A 24,524-nucleotide genomic window follows, 5' to 3' on the forward strand; every position below is an offset into this window, starting at 1 on the left:
CACTGATGCCAAAAATAACGAGTGTGCCAGATTGATCCTTATGGTACTAAGAATGAAATGTTAAAGCTTATCTTTCTGAATAGTATTAAATATCTATACTTCAAAAATTTAAATGATTCTGTAAATAACAGTCCTTCTGTATAGTCATCACAATGACTTTTAGGTAATATTTGCTGAGTATCAATCCTTGATACCCGTTACAGTATCATATCCTACAATCTGCTTCTGATTTTTTTCCTAACATGCATGGAGCCTTGCTATCTTTTTAATTCACAAGCAGTGGACAGGCTGCCAATGGCTTAGTCGTAGCTGAGAGATCCAGTTTGATGTAATGATTAAAATGCTAACCCCCAAATCAGGAGACATTGAGTTCTAGTCTTGCCTTAGGCACAAAGCCAGCTGGGTCTCAGCTTTAGAAAGGAAGCAATGGTGAATCACTTACCCAAAAATCCTTGCCAAGGAGTAGTCCAGGTAGTTGTCAAGAGTCAAAAATTGATTTAAAGGGACTCCCTCCCTCTCCCAAAATAGGAACTGTGATATTGCTAAAGATACTTCTGATTTAATGTCAACAACTTCCACTTCAATTATTTTCAATTATAAATAAAGCAGACACTTTTCAAAAGAACTAATGCCATATTACAATTGATTTATGTAAATGATTACCCAGCTTATCTGTTTTAATGGCATCTCACAATAATTATTAGTACTGAATTCGAGTAAGACCAATATAGCTATATAATTCATTTAATTTTATTCACACATACAAAAGACTGAGGGTAATGTCAAAAATTGATTTCTAGTTTGTTTAATACCTAAAATCTTTAGATAGCTCCAGTGCTAGATTTCATGCTTCAGGTAAATATATTAAAGTATATATTCACTCTGCTATGTAAAAATAAAACTATGTACAAGAGGACATGAACATTCTTCCACTTGCTGAATTTTCTTCCAGGTTCCATAGCAGGATGGGTTTCCGACTGCTTGCCAGTGGAGAATTGCATTCCTAAAATAGAATAGAAATACATTCTCTTAATGGTATAGATATTCCTTCATGGAATTTTAACATCCTATTAAGCTGAGGAATGGTGTAAATAATGTCTTCCATATTTGAATATTCTCATAGATAACACACAATTACAAGAAGACTATGTAGTAATTTTCACCATCCACATAAGAGCATATAGGACTTTGTGGCCGAAAAGGTTGCAAATGTGTAACAAATACAGTGGGATACAAACAATGATATTTCTCAAACATAAAGGTCCCTTCTCACTCAGGATTCTGGTATCCAGCAGATGGTCTTAGAAAGAGGATCATATGTGTCATTTTGAAATGGTTCTGAAGAGATACTTCAGAATGCAAGGGAATGGCAGCCCTTTAAAGCAGATCTCCATGTGATCATGATAATAAATGCTTTAATGAAATGACTCATGAAGATAATGTCATTTCTCATGTGATTCATTAAAATCATGTCTCCTTTCCCACTTCCTTAGAAGCCTGAAAAAAATGTGACTGCTTTGTAGAGATGTATTTATTCTCCCACATATTTCTAAGTATTTCTGCTGAATCTTATGCAAAACATTGACAGCAATTATTGATATTTCTCATGCTTCTCTGAATGGTCTTCCATCTTTTCAAGAAATGCAGGTGGAAGGAGGAATGGTCTCCCTGTCCATTCCAATATTAGCAGAACTCTTCTAATGGATATATTGAATCTAACTCTGTGATGGTATGGAAATGACCTTGGGAATGGATGGAAAGATGCTGAAGAGATAAGAGGGAGGAGGGAGCCCATAGCTGCATAAGAGAAAGGGGAAAAAAAGAAACTCAGAAAAGATCCTCTCTAAGTTCTCAGGCTGTAGAAACAGACAAATTGGAGATTTGTACTTTCAGGCTTGCTAGATTCTGTTAATGTAGTCTTACAATAAAGAATAAACTCTGGTTATGTTTCTTATCTAGTTACCTGGAAAGGCTGACAGTTACTATGGTTTTACTAAACCAGTGTACTTCCTGAATTTGCAAACTAACTACATTGTTCTCTCACAATGAAAATACAGAAACAATTCACCTGGAATTCATTCCAAACTATATCTTGTGTGAGCTAAGATGCCTCATGGTAATTCAAATGTGGCTGCTAAGTTTTCTTAATACAATTATGAAGATAAAAGTAAAATGAAGTGATAGCACAGTAAGGTCAAGAAAATAATTAAAAACAGAGCTGCAAAGTCTAAGTTCTCTATGTAGCCAGGTTATGGAGAATAGATCATTTTCAATTGTAATTTGGTTTGAGATTTTTTTCTACAAATTGATAAATGAAAAAATATAGGCTAAATTAATAGAGATTTAGATAAGAAATTTAGTAGCTTACCTATCAGTATCAGTGCCATCTCCAGTACAACGATAGCTATCTCTGTGCATTGCTGGCTCTTGGCAGATTACACATACTGTATAGCCTGCTCGAAGGTACTGCATCCATCGAGCATACGGGCGAGTTTCCATAGAGCAGTAAGGAGACAATGATTCTGTTTTAAATTCCACACAGTAACTCCTTTGGGGAGGAAATGTTTGTTAGTAATGCAAAAATAAATCTGAAAGGTAATTTATGGCATACATAATCTAGGAAGTTTTTAGCCAGAAAAAGCAGTTTCCTGAAAGTTAAAAATAATCCTAAGCAGCTATGGCTCAGACTCTGATCTGTAATTAAGACTACTAAAAAAATGGGAGACTAAACTCCCTATGCCTGCGAATATCAGGGTGAGCAACTTTCGGTTTGTTGAGTATCTACTGTATCTGCCAATAGTGAGGCCAACCATTTTCTTAGTAAAATACATTTGACTTTCTATACTTTTGTCTTTTTTTTTTTTGGCATTCTCTATTCAGTAGCAGACTATCAGGATGCCACAGATTGGCTTTATTAATAGTATGAGATTGTCTATCTTCAAAAACCACTTGCAAGTAATAAAGACCATACTTAGCTAGACAGCCACAGATTGCCCACCTCTATACTACATGAAAAATAGTGAGGAAGCCTATGACATCTTTAAAATACGACTCTACTAGGGATAAGTTCATTGGGCTTGTATTACTAGCATTGGGGACAGCAATTCCCATATGTAGGTTTTTAAAAAGTCAGGATATTAAAAAAATCATGTTTAAAGTTTACATATAAAATTTATCATTCCTTACCTTATTTTAAATTAGATAAACATTAAAATGGCTTTTTGTAGAAAATATATATATAATTTCTCACTTTGCAAAAATACTGCATTATTTCACTTCGTTATAGGCAGTGCTATAAAACCCTATTTTCAACAAACAATGCAGTTAACACCAAACAAACTAAAGAAAATTATATGTGAAGAGGAAAAGCAATGGCAACATAAGAGAGAAGAAAAGCAATGGCAACATAAGACTTCAGAAATATACTTTTAGTACAGAAACTTTTAATCCCTCTAATATGGATAGTTATACAAAATTATCTTCTTCCAATTTGAAATATCCATATGTGTATTAAATGTCAAGATAGTATATGTGTGTTTTGACTGGGAGACAAATTCAACAGAATTCAAAGAAATTTATCTCTAGAGAAGCTGGTAAAAGGTTTAGCCATAATTACCTAGAATCTTCTGTTTCTGAAGTCCACCTTGGATGTATAGATGTCTTTTTTCTCTCTTTATTATATTCAGAAGTAGTTATGAATGCAGGAACTAGGAAGAACACAGTTATTATGAAAATAAAATTTATAAAGCTGATGTTGCTATTTAACTGAGAGTAGAAGATGTATAAAATAACATAAAACTGGACAAAGTTAAAACTGCCTGCTCCATCCTTTGGTATGTAATGGTGCTTATAACATTGTGAACCCATTTAAATTTTCAATATTTTTGCATAAACATGATCTAAAACAGTGGTTCTCAACCTTTTTAATGCCGCGACCCCCAACTGGTCGTAAGTCGAGGACTACTCAACCGGTCGTAAGTCGAGGACTACTCAACTGGTGCAGCACCGTTTGCAGAATGGGACTTTTGGCGGGCTCAGCGGGGCAGAGACAGCCTGGACAATTCCTATTGGCTTTTGAAAGCCAATAGAATTAGACTCTATTCAAGAGAGTCTATTCTATTGGCTTTCCAAAGCCAATAGAATAAAAGGGAGTAGCACAGCTAAGGAAAAGGGGGAAAAAATGGCGGACTGTGTTGTTTGGTGACCCCCGTGAAATGGTCGTTCGACCCCAAATGGGGTCCCGACCCACAGGTTGAGAACCATTGATCTAAAATATGATCAGTTCTCTACACAAGTCCTAAAATTAGATAATCCTAGTTTAGAGAACCTAATTAAGCAAATAAATCAAAAACATATTGCTCATTTATTCATTAATGAAAAAACTAAATCAACATTTTTGCAAAAGTATATGAACTTCTAGGATTATCAGTTCATTTGAAGGAGAAATTAGAATCAGGTGTTTCAATAAATGGGATGATAATCAAGTGTGAGGGTAGGAGATCTTTGCCTTTTTTAAAGAACAGAATTAGGCATATTGAATATCAAAGTCTCAATACAGGGATGTGGAAGTGGCAAAAGTAAGAATTAAATATAAGCTCCTACACTACAGGATGCTAAAGAGGAGGTCTGAATTTGCGGGACCTTGGATTATATTATGATGCCTTTTTTTTGATATGGTTAAAAGATTGGATAACTTTAAAAACTCAAGTTTATTAGACCTTGAAAGTTCTCATTTGAGATTTGGGTGACATGCTTATTTGTGGTACAATAAATAAAATTAACCCTGGTTTTCAGACTCATGTTATTAGACAATAAATTGGGCATATATGATGAAAATATAAAAGAAGATTGGCTGACAAAGTACCACTTTGGTTATCACCCATGAAACATTACACAGAAAAGAGATACTATTAGATTATAAATGGATGATATATCGAGATTTACTAATATTTGAAGAAGAGGGCTTTAAGATAAAAGCAAGAGAACAATTAGTAAGTGAAGGATTTGTTCGTCATTGGTTTAATTATTATAATTTTTTTTAAAGATTTAAACTTGATAAAAAAAGTTTTGTATCTGCGGGAGTTAAATCTGAATTGGATATGAATATGTTCTGGAGATAACTGATTGCTAAAGTTTGTAAAATGTTACTTAAGATGAATCTGGAAGATGAATTTGTTAAAGACTATGGTAAAATGGGTGAAAACTTTTGGTTACAATATAATGCTAGACTGATGGGAGACTGTATGGACCAATGATTTAAAATTCACTGTGAATTACAGCTTGAAATAAAACTTTTATAAGATGATGAACTGCTGGTATTCGACTCCAGATAGACAGGAAAAATGTATAGAGGGGTTTCTAACAAGTGTTGGAAATGCAACCAAAATCCAGGTACATTTTATCATATGTGATGGCCTTGTAAGTATGCTAAATCATACTGGATAAATATAATATTGACAATGCAGAAAATATTTAAATTACAAATATTAATGAAACCTGAAGCTTTTCTTCTAGGTATTATGGATAAACCAATAAAAAAACAGTTTGAGGCCTTATTTCTTTACATGGTGACTTCTGCGAGGATTATATACTGTATGCTAAGCATTGGAAGGAAAGAGGGATGCCCACTGTTGAAGAGTGGATTTTAAAATTGACTGAATTAGCAGAGACAGCAAAAATAATTGCTCTGATTAGAGACAATGGATTAAACAAGTTTATAAGACATTGGAAGCAGTTTGGTAAGGATGCAGGTTGTAAGAGAGGGAGAAATGGGAGGCATGTGTACCATCTCCACAATCTTTCCCTTCATAAGTTGCATATTCCAGGCAGCCAGCTTTTTCTTCCAACGGAGGACAAGTCTCCCCACCATTTTTTGGCTCTTGTTGTATAATACGTGTACGCATCCGGAAGGTGGGTTTACATTGTTCTGCACAGCCACTCCAGTGATTCCATTCCCCAACAACACATGAAACAGCTGCAAAAGAATTGTAAAAATATTATCACAATGAAACTTATGGAGTCATTTGCTACTGTCAAAAATTTGTCTTTTCCCTATAAATATTTAGCAAAACTTAAATCAATAGGTCACACAGGTTGCTTTTTCCTGAAAAAAATTGATTAAGAAGAGCAACAGTTAACACTGATCTGTCATTTTCAAAACTATTGTGGAAATAAAGCTGCTTTACAAAACAAATTTCCACCTGCCTATCCATCTGAGCACCATACTTCAATAACTTTCCTGATCTTCTTTTTCCCCAAAATAATACCCAAACCATAACTTAAAATATTCTTGCCCATAAAATGACTTTACATTTTTATATTCATATGTTCTAATCCCAACATTTTTTCAGCCTATCATCTATAATACATAAGCAGTCTCTAAAACTTTAAGTGGTAGTTTTTCAATACATATATTTTTCAGATCATCTCAAAGTCCACCTTTTGAATCATAGGATGGGAACCACAACACCAAGCAATACCATATTAGTATGCTTGATGGGCCTGTTATAATTACCTTCAATTTATACAGCCACCCATCTCATTCTTATATGTTATGATACTAAAATGGAAGTAATAAGTTATACTTAAGCAGTATTTCATTAACTCTTGTTTCAAAACAAACAAAGGTGCTATCTAATTTAGCACACGTTACTTGTGCTGCTCTTGGCGTCTCAAAAGCCTGCATGGAAAGAGATTCTTGAATTATTTGCAATCTACAGAAAATTTGGAAGGAAGCAGATGCTAGAAAGGAGATCCTGTGCATATTGAACAGTGCATGGCAATGGCTTCTTGCTAGAATTTAAGTGGAAAATGCTTTCCAGCATTATTAAAAGTGCTTCGGACTCAGAATTAAATACATTATTTTTAAACCTAAGGTAATACTCAGATTTAAGCATAGCCTATAACGTTACCTTATAGACTAATTGAAAGTTCTTGTATGTGTATTTGCATGTTTTAATATATGTATCTATTTAATAGTTTTACCCCAATTGTAAATTTTCTATCCACTAAGGCCATTTTTACTTTCCTATACTTTGTTTACTATTATCTTCCCAAACATATACATACTTAAGTCCCATTTTTCCATTCTGATGTCACAAATTCATCAGCTGCTAGAAATGCCTCCTGAAAACCCAACCTCAGTTAAAACAAGCCAGTTTTCATGCAGTTAAGCCAATAGCCCATGGAGGAAAAACAATTCGAGGATTTGTTTGGCAGCAGGCATAAAGCCAAGTTATTGTTTACTGACATTTATAGATGTTGAGCATGGCTAAAATACATTGGATAAAAAATTAAAATTGGAACAAAAGTGAAAAGCTGGAACTTTGTCTTTTAACAATCTTAAGTGACAATCTTATTCCCGTCTCATCAAATCAGTGATAGTTGGCTACCAATAATCTCCATACTCTTGTCCATTGTTTGTTCTGAGAAATAAGTAGTTGTACAGAACTAAAAAATAATTTTGGGAAGAGAAGAACAGGTACAAGGAGAGCTAACTTCCTTGTGCAATCAACTGTAACATGCAAATGTGCCCATAGTACTATTACCATAAGAGGGAAATCCATTGCCCCAAATTCCACCTTTGCTTTTTGTCTATCTCCAGCTAAGATCCAGTCCTGATTAAATGCATCCTGTCTAAATGATTTCATGACCATGCATGAATGAGTTCAGAGAAGCCACTTGCCAATCAGATTCTGCTCTTCTCTGAGGCGGGATCCTTCCTCTGTGCTCCACAGATTAATCCATATAATCTATTTCACAATGCACCAATTAGAGCAGAAACAAAGCTAGCACACTAGTCCAAGACACTAGTAAAGCAGACAGACCCAAAAGATTTGTGGCAACAGTTCAAGGGGGAAATCATGATTGAGAAATAATATACAAAATAAAAAGTTCCCTCAATTTGCCTTTTGAGCTGCAAAAACTGCCTCTACGATTTTTTTTTTTTGATGGGCATAGTCCTATATCATTTCCTGGTTCCTCAGCCATGCAAAAGGAATTGATTCATGCTTTATATTCTTTTTAAAGTGTACCAATGGGCAGGCAAGACGTTTGATTTCTGTAGCTTGGATCTGGCTTTTAAAATGTACCTTTAAAAAAACAGAAATCAAAACTTCTTGCATACATTGAATAGTCAGTACTACAGTATCAATGACTGAATTCTAGAGAGGAATAATAGCTAAGGATGCAATCCTTACTTACTATGTGCTTGGATCCTTTCTATTCTTATCTTTAAATGACTGTAAGATTGACCATCATGAAATACAGAGGGGGCCAGAGGTAGAAAGACAGGTGAGGCTTGAACTCCATTATGGCTCCTATCATAATGGACCTCACAAATAAAGCAGTAAGAAAAACACAAAAGCAAAGAAGAAAACAAACGATTTTATTCAATTATTAATATGTAGGGTGTCTATAAAAATTTGTGCATTTAATTGTTTATATCTTGCACAGAAGTGCAACTATCAGTATTAACTATATAAATGCAACAGAGAAGAATTTGAGATTTAGCACATTTATTTGAAGGAAAGTCAATTTTCAATATCGTATTTTGGATACAAAGGATAGCATGTTTTTGAAATTATCTGAATGAAGTTGTATTTCATAAAGGATTAATCACATTTATTATTCTGGAATCGAGTATCCATTTTATTTAAATTTTGAGTAAATTCCCTCTGTGTTTCATTTACAAATCATTTGTATCTTATGTAGAAGTGACATTGTTATCTATTAAAACTGCACAAGGACGTTATAGACAATCTGTATTACTCTTCTATTACTCTTCTGCCCCCTTCCTCTTCCAAAACAAATCACAAATCTAACACAGATTATTGCATTCATTCATTTTTTAATAAGTTGTTTCAATTTGCAAAGCAATCCATTGTCTTCATTTTTAAAGTTTAAATCTGCCCTCCAGATACTCAGTGAATTTTGCTTGAGTCATTTCCTTACATTTTTGTCCTTTATTTGGATTTCCATATTCAGGAAAAGTCACAAAAATTGGGTGGATTTAAGTTTTGCAGCAAGTATTTTTTTTACAGAACTTTCCTTCCTTTGGGGAGCAGGAATAAGTAGGAAGGGAAATAGAGAAAGCTGAGTGCCCATGACAGACTAGAGCTGGACAGCACATGGGACTGGATAATTTACGATTCAACCTATTGGGAACTAATGGCTTGGCTTTACATTTTGTGAAGACAGTGGTTCTGGTGACACGATTCTAATAGTTGTGTAAACTCACCCCGAAGTTGCCAAGAAGTAGCCATCTATCTGGACTTTAAGAGATCGTTTTATTATTTATTATTGATCCCATTTCCAAGAACAAAGGTTAGTTCTCCTCGAAAATATGGGGGGGGGAGGAGTGGAGGGAGAACCACATAGTTTCCTCTACTTCTAAGGCCATTGAAACCCGCCCCCGACTACCGCCAGGAGTGTTTTGGAGGCAAAGCACCCCAACGTGGAACCTCGCTCGGCGGCAGGTGCTTTCAGGCGCTCTTGGGCACCCTCCCTTCTTCTAGCCTACCTGGGCATGCCTGGGCGTAGTCGTGGCAACAGTCGCCGGTCTGTTCGCACGCCTGGTCGCAGAAGCAGGTCCCGTAAGTTCTGTCCAGGCGCCAGCCGGTGGCGGTGCACGTCGGATCCCGGCCAGGACAGCAGCGCCTTTCTTCAACGCAACCCGCTCCGGCAAGGCGCCCGAGCGTCGAAAACGCTACCAGAGCCAGGATGCCCGGGGCAGCTCTGACGCCCATCTCCCTGCCTCGGGGGCACAGAACTCGTCAGTGCGGGGTGGGGGCGCCCTCGCGTGGGTCTCTCGGCGCTACAGGGCGAGTCGTGAGTGCGGAAAAGAAACTCGGACCGCGAGAGTCCGGGCAAACTGGCCGCTGCTCTTTCCAGGAAGGGCGGAATTCTGCGCGGCCGCGCGCTTGTCTCCCTCCCAGGGGAAAGGGAGAGGGATGCTCTGAGCCTCCGCCGCCGCCCGTCCTTTCACAGCAGGGTCGGGAACGGGCGCGGCTGGCAGAGAAGCGCGCCAAAAGCCCGGGGCAGCATCGCTCCGCCTCTCTCTGGCAGCCGCAGCTGACCTCGTTCTCCGGGTCCTCAGACCTTTCTTATAGGGCCGCTCATCCTAACCGAGAGTGAAGCCTCAGTTCTGCATTTATCTGGAAGGCATGTAATTTAATTGCAGAGCTGGGTGGCTCTTTGTAATCTACGAAGCCCTGCCTTTAAACCATGCCCATGCAGAAAAAATGCTCCTGGAGGTTGCCAAGGAAAGGTGAGTACAGAGTACTCAGAGTACAGCACTTTTCCAGCTGCCTCCTCAATGACATTCCAATAGTTAGGAATTCCTCCCGTGAGTTTCATTAGGCCTGGAGATGTGAAGAGTCAGGGAGGCTTCAGCGTATACAGGTGTGAAACAGATTAAAAATAAAGTAAGCTTGAGAAAATCTGAAAGAAGTTTCAAGCATTATGAAAATTAGTAGCAAAATAGGTTTAAAAAGAAATCTGTTTAAGGAACTGGAAGACAGATTCTAGTTCTACAGTGACTGAGTTCACACATGTTCAGAGTATGGACTAATGTTTTGTATATTATAATTTATGGTTGTGTGTGAGATTAGGGCTGCAAACATCTTATATGTCCATCATCTGGCAGCAAAGAGTTGAAGTTTCTATATATTTTTCCTGGCCATTTATGAGTTATTCCATAAATTGTGGTGTTACACAAGGCGTAGCTTATCACATTATATATGACGGAGTCACAGTGTTTTTTCTAAACTTGCAAAATAAGTCCTTTCTTTAGCACTATAAATTATGTGGATGCATTTTTGTTTTCTGCAAGGCATTCAAGGCAGAGTACAATAAATGGTTTTTAATTTGAAATTCTGAACACCACGAGATAGCAATTTTCAGTACGTTGATTTGTTTTTTTTTTTTTTTTGCAGCAAAAACAACAAAGTAGTATGGTATCTTAAAGTGGGGGAAAACATATATTTTGCATTAGATAAAGCAGATTGTTATCCACAAAAATTTACCCCTCTGTCAGCTCCACAAGTAAATTTCAGAAACTGACTCCATAGGAGGATTAGTTCAATACTGTACTTCACTGGGATAGGCCACAGTACAGTAACAGAATCTTACAAGTCTGACTACCTTCCCTCTCTCTTATATCCCAGTGAATCAGGGATGAACTTGCCTGAGTCTCTTCTGAATACTATTCTCTTTCCCAGGAATGTTGCAGCCTTCTTTGCGTAGGTAATATTTCTTGCCTCTTTCCCTCAAGATCATCTCCCTGAGGTTTTACAGCGAGAAATGAACAAGCCTTTGATAGCCAGACAACCCTCCCACAGAAAAAACACTTTAGTAAGAGTTGTAGTGGGTGAACTAATGACACATGAAAGTCGAGACTTCTCCATTTTTATTTGGTTTCCTGGGAGAGTTTTGTTTTTCAAGTTTTCTTAAACTTTTCAGAGAAAATGGAAGATAAATATGCAATAAATAAATAAGAATTACATATAGGAAGTTCTGGTATTACGACGACTATAATCGAACCCCGTAATTGTGACAGTTGTAAAGTAGGTCACCATATGGCCAGACCCAATTTTGCAATCTCTTTTGTGGTGGTTGTTAAGTAAACATGACAGTTGTCAAGCAAATACCATGGTTGATAAGTGAATCCATTGTTCACTATTAGACAGTTTTTGCCAGAAACCAGAAGTAACCACAAGTTTCTGGCAAAAACATTGCAAATCGTGATCCTGTAAATGGCTTTAAATGCAGGCCAATTGCCGAGCACCCAAAATGTGATAAAGGGGGAAGTGAACATCGGAACTTTGAAAGTGGTGTAAGTAGCTTTCAGGTGGTCCAATGTAATTTCAATTGATCGCTAAACGACCAGTCATAAACCAAGGAACATCTGTGTAAAGCCTATTTTAGGATGGACCAAATATTTTTTAACTTTCAGTTTTGGGGAATCATGATGTCCCAAGTAGTCAGGGTTGTGGGAAGAAGAGAATTAAAAAGAATCAGCCAAATGAGGTCCTGGGCCAGCAATATTTAAATTTAAACATTACAATGGCACTTAAATAATACAACACTGATGATGAACAGACAGTATATGAATGTTTTCATCTGTCATTCAGCAATAAATGGCAATATATAGAGTAACAGCTTGAGTTCATGGGCAAGAGACAAATACTAACATAACTTTCTAAGTAATTTTATGAAAAATAATCTGCATTAAGCAGTTTGTAGATTCATTTTTCTCCAATGCTTTCTTCCTCCAACAGAATTTATAATCTGAGGCTTTAGGGGAACAATGCAGTGTCTGAAACCTCTGAGTGAAATCTTCCGGAAACTGCCATTACTTATTACCAAATTGTCATTTTTAATGTGACAGAATGGGAAAGCGATTAAATATGTGAGTGGAGAATAATATTTTCTGTGCTTTTTAAATTATTATGAAATATCCTACCTTCCAGGTAAAAAGATTAACAAAGTACACGCTAAATTGTTTTAGACAGTAGAATTTTTAAAACTGTGTTCCTAATTTAAACACTTTCTTATACTGTGCCTAAGGTTATAATTTAACTAAATTTTGAAAGATGCAAAATATTCTGGAAAAATAAAGATTTAAATACATTTAATCTATAATAGCCTGTCAGAAACAAATCTAAAATAATATTATTAATATTACTTTACCCAATTACTTTTCTTTAACTTGCAAAGAAGCTATTAAAAAACATTAGGGCAAAGAATAAAGATTTACCCAAAACAGTCCAATGAATATTAGTATCCCCAATAGCCACAAAAGGCTTTGTATGAAAAATGGAAAAGAATTAAGCATCCTGTTAAAGAGGATTATGGTGTTTGGTTAGCAATGGTATAAATATAGGGAAGGCAGGAAAGGCAGTCATCTCCCTTCAAAGAAGTCCATCAGGTTGTCTTCTTCCCCAGTTCCTGCAACAAGCCTGATTGCTGCGGGCATTACCAATATATATGTTCCCCCCAAAAATCCAGATGACTGGCTGACAGCAGTAGAGAATAATGTTTTTTGAATCTTGTTATTGCCAATTCTGGATTTTTGCAAACCAAATTGTGGAGCCCTAATAGAGTCATAATAGAATACAGTTTATCGGAATGAGTGAGCAAAGGGCACTGCTGTTTCTACTACCTCCACTTTTGCTGGGTGAGGATTGTGTCTACAAAGGGGAAGGTGGTGTGATGAACTACGTGAAGCGACAGGTTCTTAGGAAGTAGGGTAGCAGCACATTCCAAGGAGTGGGTAAGACAAGAAACAACACAGCCTGGAGTTGAAGGGAGACATAGCAAGAGAATTAAGATAGCCAGTCACTAGAATCTCCCAGGGTATATCCTTTAAGGTAAGAGTGGTACAAGTAGTCCTCAACTTATGACTGTAATGGAATCTATCCATTACGATTGGGTTATCATGTGACTGAACTGATTTTATGATCTTTAGGGAGGGTGATCATTAAGTGAATCATCATGGTCATTAAGTGAATCGACAGCTGTTAAGTGAATGCCATAGTCATTAACTGTGGTGGTCTCCCATGGAGAATGAGACACGCACGCAAGTATCTCGGGATGGGAGCCCAGAGCTGACTCTTGCACCCTATTTTATTGTTACTAAGGTTTTTACATCACACAGTGTAAGCAAAAGATGTATATAGGGGTGGTTACAATGTATCAAATAACAGACACTTTCCAGATGCAAGGCTACTGCAGATGTTCTTATCAGAGTCTGTCCAAATGGTTGATGAATGCATCCTGTGTCTAGAGCGGTCTGTTTGTTATCTCAAGGACCTTGTGGGAGATGTCTATGGGTATTTGTGCAATTAATCCCACATCTCCTGCCTTTGTGTTTTTTTTAATGTTACTCACTTCCAGTTCCAGAAGGGATCTTGATTCACTAATTAAGGCATCCTTCCTAGTGGAGGGTGTAACATTTTTGCACATTTGCAGGAGGGAGGGAATACATTGAATGCAACAACATAGCAATACAAATAATATCAAAATGGTTACTATAATAGAAATCAAAGATCGTAGCCAGGATCCATCCGGTAGCCAGGACCAAAGGGCACCCCAAATATCCATGGTGCCTGATCCATCGCTGTGTAAGGGATTATTTTGGAGCAAAGATTCCATTTTCCTGGCTGTAGCAGAAATATTAGGTTGAAAATCATGTATATACATACAACAATGAGAATGAATTAAGGCACATACACCGCCTTTTGCTGCTAAAATAATATCTAAAGCATACCGATTTTGCAAAACTACTTCCCTTATTTCCCCCATTTCTTGATTAATCATTTTAATGCTGTTGATTGTTTCATTAAACATATGAACAGTCCAATTGTTAAGCAAATGAAGGTCTCTATAGTTCATGGCAACTCCTAGATTGGGTAGAATCCCTCTGCTGATTTGAGTCTCTAAACTACCACCCAATGTTAGGGGTGGATCCGAGGAACCAGTATCACGTTTGTTCCGCAGGCGTCCATCAGGGAGATGAGGCAAGGCATATACAGCAGGGGTCAAAAGGCCCAGTGTACAGGTGCCTTTCCAATCCTTAGGCACCTGGCGATAGGCTCTACGGCCACATAGTAGCCACATATCGGGTAACTCATAATAACCCTGGTGAGACTCATTAGCAAATGTTATTATGGATTCCATGTCAAGGCAAGCCATGTAGGTACTGATGTTTGTCCATTGATTGCTTTGATAAGTGTCATTTATCTTAGTAAGGTTGCTTTTGATGGATTTGCATTTCTTTGCTGAATTCCATATAATAACTTGTTGACAATTACTATAAGTTGCCAAATAAATGGCAATACGGAATAGTCCTGTGCTATAAAAACAAAATCTGGCAGGTTCCATTATACGAGCGCCCACAGCATATGTCATATTCAATGTCTCTGTAGTTATGTTCCACAGCTGCTTCCATCCTGTTTCATTGAACGGGATGGCATGGAAAATAAGGCCACCACGACTGTCACCAGGAATTTGCATGCAGATCCAACAGTTCGTGACGTTAAGTGTAAGAGCAGTGCGCCTGGCATCCCGTACAAAAGCATTAAAAGCCCACAGTCCCTGATCCTCATATGCCTGGCTGAGGTGGTGTACGTTGAGCCATATAAGGACGAACACAACGAGCTGGAGTCCAAATGATCTCGCCATGGTCATCTATTGCAGCATAGCCTCGACCCCAAGTAATGAGGGAGGGAGGCCCTTTCCAGGTGGGATCAGGCAAACGTCGATAGTATACCTGGGGGCGTGAAGAATCTGTGGGAGAAGCAGAAAAATGCCTGCTTGCGGCAGTTGAGCCAGGGGTGCCAGAAACATTCAAAAAGTTTAAGGTAAAAAGTACAAGATTAAGAGTGTTTTGTATCCCAGGCAAGCCGGGGTATTTTCCCCTTTCTTTTTTGCATGCATAATTTCTTTTGGATTGCCCAGGATAGAAAAGGTACGAATACAATGATTAATAACATGTTTAGCAGACTCACCCCTTTGGGGGGTGGCCATAATAAAACCTGAATAGGTGTCAATGGAAACATGCAAATATTTCCAGGGGGCAAATGGCAAATATTGAGTAACATCCATTTGCCAAAGTTGACAGTTCTACGTCCCTCTTGGGTTGACCCCTTGAGGAACAGAGTGTGCTTGGAGGCTGCAGGTGGGACATTGTTGTATGATAGCCGCAGCCTCCGTAGCTGTTAAATAAAATTGTTTCATTAAAGCCTTCTTATTTTGATGAAAATATGAATGGCTGTCCCATGGGGTTATGGGAGATAAAACAAGGACAGAAACATCCTGGTGAGTCGAGGCGGCCGAAGCGGCAACATCCGCCTTGGCATTGCCTTCGGAGATAATACCAGGGAAAGGTTGGTGACTTCTAATATGAGCAGGAAAAAAACAAGTAGAGTGGGAATGAAGAAGGGATTGGAGTGTGAGAAATAGACTGAGGAGACAGTCATCCAGTGAGGGTGACACATATGAGTCAGATAAAGAGGTGAGAACTTTATATACATAAAGACTATCTAAAATAAGATTAAAAGGTTCAGAAGAAAAAGTTTGTAAGGCCAGAATTGTAGCGGCAAGTTCAGCACGCTGAGCAGAAGTTTGAGGAGGAGTAATTTTTGTGTGCCATTGTTCACCCTCCTTCCATACACATGAACCATAAGTCTTGCTGCCATCAACATACAGGGTGACAGCGTTAGGAATGGGAGAGGAGGAAATGGGAGAATGCAGAGAAATTGAAACATTATTAAGGAGTTGGAAGCGAGGGTCAGAGGGAATATGACAGGAAACAGATCCTGCCCAGTCAGCAAGAGAAAGTTGCAATACATCTGAAGAGTACAATTGAAGCAAGTGCCTTGGGGTTGATTCTCCTTTTGGATTGCAGCTGCAAGAGTGTCCATTTGAAAAGCATTGGTTCCCACAATGCGACAGGCTCTAAGAAAATCTGCTAAGGTGGCCGTGGGAGTGGAAACAATTGGTTTAAGAATGGACTGGCAGTCTGCATTAGCATGTTCATAAGCCAATTTTATGAGGATTTCATTTGCTGCATCTCTGTTTGAAATTTGACGCTCAATGGCAACTTGCAGGCGATTCACAAAGTCTGCATATGATTCAGTTGCAGTTTGGCGAATGGCAGAAAAAGATTGAATCGGGGTGCCAGACTCATCAACACGAACCATGGCAGAAAGAACACAAGCATTAATGATAGGAAATGCAAAGGGAGTAAAAGTTTGAGCTTGAGCATTAAGGGTAGCAAAATTGCCTTCTCCGAAGAATTGTTCTGCTGTCCATTGTGAACCTGGGTGATTAGCTCTGTTTTGTGCCTCTCTTTTATATTCAGATTCAAAAACTACGTATTGCGTTCCGTTAAGAAGCATGCGGAACAGATCTTTCCAATCTTGAGGCAACATTCGATATGCACTAGCAATTGAATGTATTAGTCCTCTAGTATAGGGACTGGTTATGCCATAATCTTTTGTAGCCTTTTTCAATTCTCTGATCATAGCCAAGGGAAGTGCTTCCCAATCAACTACTATGCCTGCCGCAGTCTGTTGGTAAGTAACAGGGAACAACTCTGTCTCGGATAGTTCAGAAACGCTTAAATCACCATTGTTTAAAGCCTTTTGAAAAGCACCACGGATGATTCCGGGCCGGGAGAGAGGCGGCAACGTGGCAGGAACAGGAGAGGCTGTTTGTTGTTTATCAGGATCCATAAAATTTGCAGGGGCAGAAGGAGGGTTAAAATCAGCTCCAGGGGGTAAGGGAGTGGCCAACATAACAGACAGATTTTTATACGGTGGAGGGTCTAATAAAGGCTGATGAGGCGAGTCAGCATGGGTTTGAATCAGGGTATAGGCAATTTTCCAAAGGCACAAAATCTCTGGGGGGGCTCTTGGAGACTGATGGAGGACGGTACCAATTTTCCTCCATGTATCTACTTTTAAAGATCCAGACTCCGGATAAGATGAGCAGTTAGCCCATACGTAAGCAAGCAATTTAACAGCCTCAGATTTAGAAAGGTGACGGGTTAATTTCTGTTCCTGATCAGTAAGATATTTTTTCCTGCCAAGTAGCCTCAGCTCTTCCACATGCTGCTTTTGAGCGTGAGACATTCCACCCCCCATACTTACGAAGAGGAGTCAGTTGCCAGCAACTTCGTCGGGTGCACCAAGCCTATTCCAGGCGATAAGTAAAGGGTCGGCAGGGACGTATCCTTCAGTGGATCACGTCAGGGTCACCAGATGTGGTGGTCTCCCATGGAGAATGAGACACGCACGCAAGTATCTCGGGATGGGAGCCCAGAGCTGACTCTTGCACCCTATTTTATTGTTACTAAGGTTTTTACATCACACAGCGTAAGCAAAAGACGTATATAGGGGTGGTTACAATGTATCAAATAACAGACACTTTCCAGATGCAAGGCTACTGCAGGTGTTCTTATCAGAGTCTGTCCAAATGGTTGATGAATGCATCCTGTGTCTAGAGCGGTCCATTTGTTATCTCAAGGACCTATGGGTATTTGTGCAATTAATCCCACAATTAACCAAACCATTGTTCGCTATGGGGCATTTTGGTCAAAAACTGGAAATAAATGCTGTTTTCGGCAAAGACATCATAAATCTTGGTTATGTGATTGTGGGACACTGCAATCATAAATGTGGGCCCATTGCCAAATGCATGAAATGTGGTCATATGACTGGGGGCAACTGTCAGAACTTCAGAACCAGGTCCTCTGGGAGAGGTGTCAGTCATAAATTTGAACATTCATTGACCAGTCATACGTCGAGGACTGTCAGTATATGTTAGTCTAGCACACTTCTGAGTGATGAATCTTCTGAGAACATTGAGAATCAAACAGAAAAGGTATTAAGGTAAGAGGAAGTGAAGGGAGGCTTCAAGCCAGGCACAACTATCTATCTCTGTTCTTCCACAAATTCATCCCTGAATTCATATATTAGTTAACAGCAGAAGGACTCGATTAGTTGTTTTACTGAAGACAAAGAAAATAGTCATATAATGTAGATGATTTTCCTGATGTAGAACTTGGAAATAAAGCCCTGTTATATCTGTTCTAATTGTAAGCCCTTTCTTCCACCTTTTTTGGGTCACTAGAATGATGGTGATTTTTTTCCCAGCCATAAAAGTGGAATGCACCTGTTCTATGTTTACACAATCTATTGGGTTCAGAATTTCTGCTTCCTGCCTCATCAGCTTCACCTCCTTCACTCCCTAATTTCTCACTCCCCTCATTCAACCTGGAGGTACCAGGTGCATCCTCCTCTTCCCCCCACCCATCCATTTGAGGCTACTTCCTCATGGTTTTTCTGTTGACCTTTGTTCTTCCATAATATGTGCTGCCCCAAGAGCATTCAGCAGCTTCATTCAAAGGCATCATTTTCTGCCATTTAGATTGCTCATCATCTCCATCAAGTCATCTGTCTTTGATGAATCACCAATAGTCATCCTGCCTAATAAATCTTACTAGCAAGCAGTCCTTAGAATAAAAACAGAATTTTTTTTCTTTCTGCCTACTCTTTAAATCTCTTCTCTTCTCTGGGCCAAATAGTCCCTTGTGGGAGAGCAAATAGTTTTACACAGCAGAAAGAATGAATAGAGAGAAATTCTAAAGCTAGGAATATAACTTTTATCTGAAAGCATTCTTGAGTCTACTACTTCTGTGAAAGAAAAATAAAGACAAGCTTTATTTAAGGAATAGCATAGTGCTAGGAAAGCCCAAGTGACTTCAATCTATAGTATTTACAACTAAATGCCTATAATGTGCTCTTTTGCATTATGGAGAGAGAAGAAATCAGATAAGTACTTGACCTGTATAGGTCAGTGTCAGAAAACAAAGACAACTGAAATGTGGGAGGAAGCAATAAAACCTCTGAAAATATCAGCGTAACCAGTACTGTAGGGGGCTTGTTCAGACCAAAGTGCAAAATAAATCTTTTAGACAAGGACATGACATTAAAGTGCAGAGTCCAACTACTAAATGTCTGTGTATTTATTGCTATGGTAGTGAATATGCTTATAGATGTCAAAAACTGATGCACACAAAGTTGAATTCCATCAGTTGGGGGCTATGATGCTCCTTCCATTTGTTTCTTTTTCATTTGGAATTGACAAAAACTCCTGCTTTGGAATTTCTCTGTTCTTTCATCTGCCATTCATCATCTTTTTCCATTTTTTAATTGGCTGAAGTTTCACAGCTTTCCTCCTGCCCAGGAATATTATAAAAGGGACATAATTTCCATCTGTTCTCTGGGAGAAATTGCTAAAGGTTTTCCCTGTTGATCCTTTACTTCATTCTAACACCAGATTGCAAGAAGGGGTAGTTCCTAGTTCATATATAACTTCATCCAGAACTCCCTCAGTTCCAGAACTCTCCCTGGACTTCATTCAGGGCAGTCCCCATCTCTCTTTCAGTGGGTATATAAGTGTCTTTTCCTATCTGAATAATTTGTTCTCTCTCCCACAGAACCAGAACTTCAGAATGTCAATTTTTTTGCCTCCTGCAATTATGATGGAGAGTATCAAGACCAAGTATGCAGAGAACAATAGATGTGGTACAGGACTAGGGCAGAATGGACAAACAGTGATATAGCAGGCAAAAAGTTGCAAGATTAAGCTGTACAATTTTCCATCCAGCTTTTTAGACAAACATGCAGAGTGGAGAAATTTGGTGGAAAACCAAAATAGGTCGCTAACAAACAGCATTGAGCAGCTGCAGTTACTGGAAAAAATAGACGGCCTGAATTGGAGAGGCCTGGAAAACATTTTGTGAACAGCTAGTGATATCCAGGGGTAAAACTGCAACATTAGAGTAGAAGAATGAATTGAGTATGTGAAAGCAGCCATAAGTAAAAAAAAAACAAAAAACCAATTAAGCTATTGGTCTTATGTAACATTAAGTCCTCTTATCCAGTTCTGAATTATGGGAAGAGGACAGGTGGCACTTTTCATCAAATTGATGAAATATTTTGCCTAAACAATGCCACAAATTGTGGGCTTCTATTATAAATATGAACAGGCAAGGCAACAGTTCTGGAAAACATGTTGAATAAATATATGAACTGTCTCAAAAAAATGGCATGACAGAAAGTGAAATAAGCCATTTAAAAAAGAAGTACAATGCCACTTGTGTCTACATGCTTGATCTATGATAAGTCTTTAATAAAATATAAAGAAACTATCTCAAGGACCTTGTGTGGGGAATGAAAAGGAAGGTTCTGTCAGTCCAGTTAAATTATTAGTGAAAGACGTGACACAGTAACTAATGTGGCAACTAATGTGGAAAATGCATAAGAGGTGGCATCCATTTTAATGCATACCCACCAAACACAGTAGAGAACGGTGAGCCATTTGAAAGGTCCAGATGGCTTACTGTTGGAGCATAGCTGCAAGGGTTCCTCTGTCAAGGAAGACAGAACACATAGCTGGCCAGTTCTTTGCAAGAAAGGGGGATATTGGAAATGATATCATATTCCTAGGTTTTGATGAGGAACAAAAGCTAAAATCAGAAAAGAATTGCACCCACCTGACCTAACCTGGTACTGTTTGCCAACAAATAGAACTAGCTGGGTGTCAGTTTCATCTTTTTCTGAAGCAGGAAGTACTGACTGTATAGATTGTGTCTTTATTATCTCCCAAATAGACTACTGAAATTTGAAGATACTGGTAAACACAGCTGCTGCTTGCTGATCGGGGAAGCCAGTATAACAAGGTGATTCTGAAACTGTAGGATTGCACTTGATTGGCTCCCAGGTGCAATTCAAAGTGTTGAATATTGCCAAGCCCTCTATGGCTCAAATCTCCACTGCCTTCTGAACCATCTGCTTCAGGAGAGTCAAATACAGTTAGAGCAAGAGGTTACAATATTAAATACACAAACAGACAGATAGACAGACAGACACAAACAGACATAGACAGATACCAGCTGGTAAAGAATCTGAAAACTGGCCCTCTCCATCACAGCCCCCTTGCTCTGGGATGGCTCTCCAATCCCCCCAGATCAGAATAGACCATTTTTCGTTATTCAGGAAAATAGTGGACATCCTGGCTTTCCATAGAACTTATGGAGAGGAGAATCCCACAGAAGTCTGACAGCTCCTTATTGGCAATTGCTATTGGGCTGGCAGACATGATGATGGTTAGTTGCTGTTAATGTGGTTTTAAGTATCTTTTTGTCTTATGCAAATAAGGAATCTAGAATTTGCGGAGTAGGCTGCATACAAATAAATGCAAATAAATAAGAACTTGGGAGAATCTGAACTCCAGGAATGAGATTATCTCATGAGAGAATTGTGGGAGAATGCAGAGCCTGTTCTTCACCCTTTCCAAACCCATCAGCATCATCTACATAGTTGGCAGGCAAAACAGGAGAGAGTTCCAGCAGAGGAGTGGTCAGTGGTGAAGTTTTGAAGCTCTTCAGGCATATGTTTTGCTTGCCAGAGAATCAAAAGTTGCATTGTCTTTGTCTCAATGTATATGTAGATTGTGAACTGAAAGACAATTGATTTGCAGGTCTATTTGAATTTATAAGGGGGGGGGTAATTAAAATTGCAGAGGCCCAAATTTCCCTTGATGCTGCTGTTTCTTCATCTCCTTCCATGTGCTATTTTAGCATCATTTATGTTTATTTGGTACTTCCTAAGGGAACTACTTTAAATGGTTGTTTTTTTTTAAATGACTTTCTAAACATTGCAGTGTGGCAACTCATCTTACCCTTCTCTTCAGATCTACTGTAATGCTACTTAATTTCACCAAACTGTTGCTGCTTGCACCTCACAAGAAGTTGGATAATATCAATGTCCATTGTCTTTATGATTCTGATTAAAGAAGGAAGTTTAAAAAAGGAAGTTCATTATGTCAAAGAACTCACCCAGGAAATGAACATGACTTTAAGCCACCTTGCCCAAAAAGATTATTTCTCCCTGAAAAATTAACTATTGTCTCTCCATGGAAAATTATCTACCTGAATTTCCAAGAGACATCTTGGCAATGCCTGGTGTTCATTAAAAACATTACTATGCTGAGAAGTAAGAATTACCCAAGAATTGTTTTAACACTTTATTAAGTGGTATAAAATATTCCTGTTCTCCAATACTTTGTTTCTTGTTCTGCAAGATGCATTTTATTACCTAAGCTGAAATTTTTATGGGTGGTTTTCCACTGCTGTGGGGTTTTGTAATCCAAGTTCTAATTTCTCACATATGGATATAACCAACATCTGGTAATTATAAAGCAAAAGGTGTATGATACTAAATTACAAAGAGATCAGAGCTAGGCATCTGCTTAAGATGTTTCTTAAAAGGAAAAAAATGAGCTTCAATAATATACCTATAGATCTTGCAGTCCAAGATTACTAAAAGAATCCTTAAGTTTGAATCAGCATTTAGTTCTCTTTGAGGTCAGGTTGCAGCTGTTGAAGCAAAACAGAAATACATGGAAATGATGCTATTTTGGAAATGTTGAAGTTTGATTAAATGATTAATAAGTTTATCAGCTTCCACCTTTAAGTTTATTTCAAGTTTCAATAGACACAAAAATACTGAATATTCAGCATAAGGATCACTCAGGTCATCTTTAAAGCATGTTCCCTGTATAGTAGCTGTTAGTTGATATAATTCCAGACCTAAACACCCCCTTCATATGATCAGACCAAACATGCACAAATGCAGTTAGTTCATTCCTGTTTGCTTTTGAAATACTTAGCTGGTGGCATCAAGATGAGAAGTTTTCAAGATTCTTGTTTCATGTCTCTTTTTCTTCCAGGCATGTTTGCACACACTTATTTCCAATAAAAGAAAGTTGGTATTCTCGGGGATAGAAATAAGACATCAAGATGAATTTGGGTATTATAATGTTAATTTTAGAAAAGATGTTCATTTTAAAGACATGCAAATGAATTGTAGGTTTGAGGGTATGGAATAAAAACATCAGAAATGCCTTTCATTTCTTCCATATTGGTTTTGGTTTAGAGCAAGCAGTCATTCATCTAACTTCCATTAATCCTCCAGATATATCTAGCTAAGGGATTGGTGATAAAAGCTTCCAAATGAGTAAAAACATTTGAACCACACAAAGCATCCCATCTATAAATTATTTTATAGAAAATCATTTTCAGGGATGAAAAACACATGGGCAATTCTAAAACTAAAAATTTAAAATATTTTTCCAAATCTTTTGAAAAAGAATTATAGGTAGTTCTCGAGTTACAACATAATGGGACCTGCCCTCCATGGTTGTACCTTGTGATGGTTTTAAAATGGGTCAGTCACGTGTCTGACCCAATTTTATGAGTTTTTTGGCAGTGTCATTAAGTGAACATAGCATTTGTTAAGTGAACTTATGGGTACAGTTTTTTCAAAAACTGAAAGTTAATGGCAGTTTTGGGAAAATCTGTTCCAAAGCATGGTCATGTGATCATTGGACACTACAAATGGCTGTAAAGGCAGCCCAATTGCCGAGCACCTGAGTTTACTTATTTGATTCAATATTCCAGGACTCAAACTCAGCCATATCCATCTCTCAGTTGCTGGACTGTACCAACAACTGTATTTTGCCTAATAGTTCATATGCCAACATGGGCAATAGTAGATGCTGAACCCAATTTTTGTAGCCCTTGAAGCTACCTCCAGCACATTATTCTTAAAAATCACTTATGCAATTTCCTGCCATTCAGAAGCAGGAAACATGTGAATGAATGCAAACTCTAGAAAAACGTAACAGTTTAGCTTAACAGTTTAGAAATAATTTAAGTACCTGATATTTCCGATGTGTATGACATGACTCCAACCAACAAACTTGTACATTCAATCCATACATATTAGAGAACGTGTGTTAATTCAATAATTAACATTTTAATTAAGGTATAAAATATTTAGTTCAATTCTCTACATAGCCATGAAACGTAGGGGGTAAGTCTCATACAGACAATGGGTTTAATGGTTCCCCCCCCCAATTCTTATATTTATGAACTTTGGGTAATTAAGTGT

General features: G+C 38.1%; 1 protein-coding gene across 1 annotated transcript; it reads right to left on the reverse strand.

Annotated features, from left to right (window-relative positions):
* Positions 1-728: 728 nt before the first annotated feature.
* SBSPON (somatomedin B and thrombospondin type 1 domain containing) lies at positions 729-10,171 on the reverse strand. Its single transcript, XM_039332063.1, has 5 exons — positions 9,521-10,171; positions 5,786-5,974; positions 3,617-3,707; positions 2,369-2,548; positions 729-1,003 (listed from the first exon to the last, which is right to left on the reverse strand). Exons 1-5 carry the CDS (start codon positions 9,744-9,746, stop codon positions 886-888), a joined length of 804 nt encoding a protein of 267 aa, XP_039187997.1. The 5' UTR covers positions 9,747-10,171; the 3' UTR covers positions 729-885.
* Between the last annotated feature and the right edge of the window lie 14,353 nt (positions 10,172-24,524).

The sequence above is a fragment of the Crotalus tigris genome, unplaced genomic scaffold (assembly GCF_016545835.1).
Source record: "Crotalus tigris isolate CLP2741 ecotype Arizona unplaced genomic scaffold, ASM1654583v1 scf7180000024445.887990, whole genome shotgun sequence".
Classification (NCBI taxonomy): Eukaryota; Metazoa; Chordata; class Lepidosauria; order Squamata; family Viperidae; genus Crotalus; species Crotalus tigris.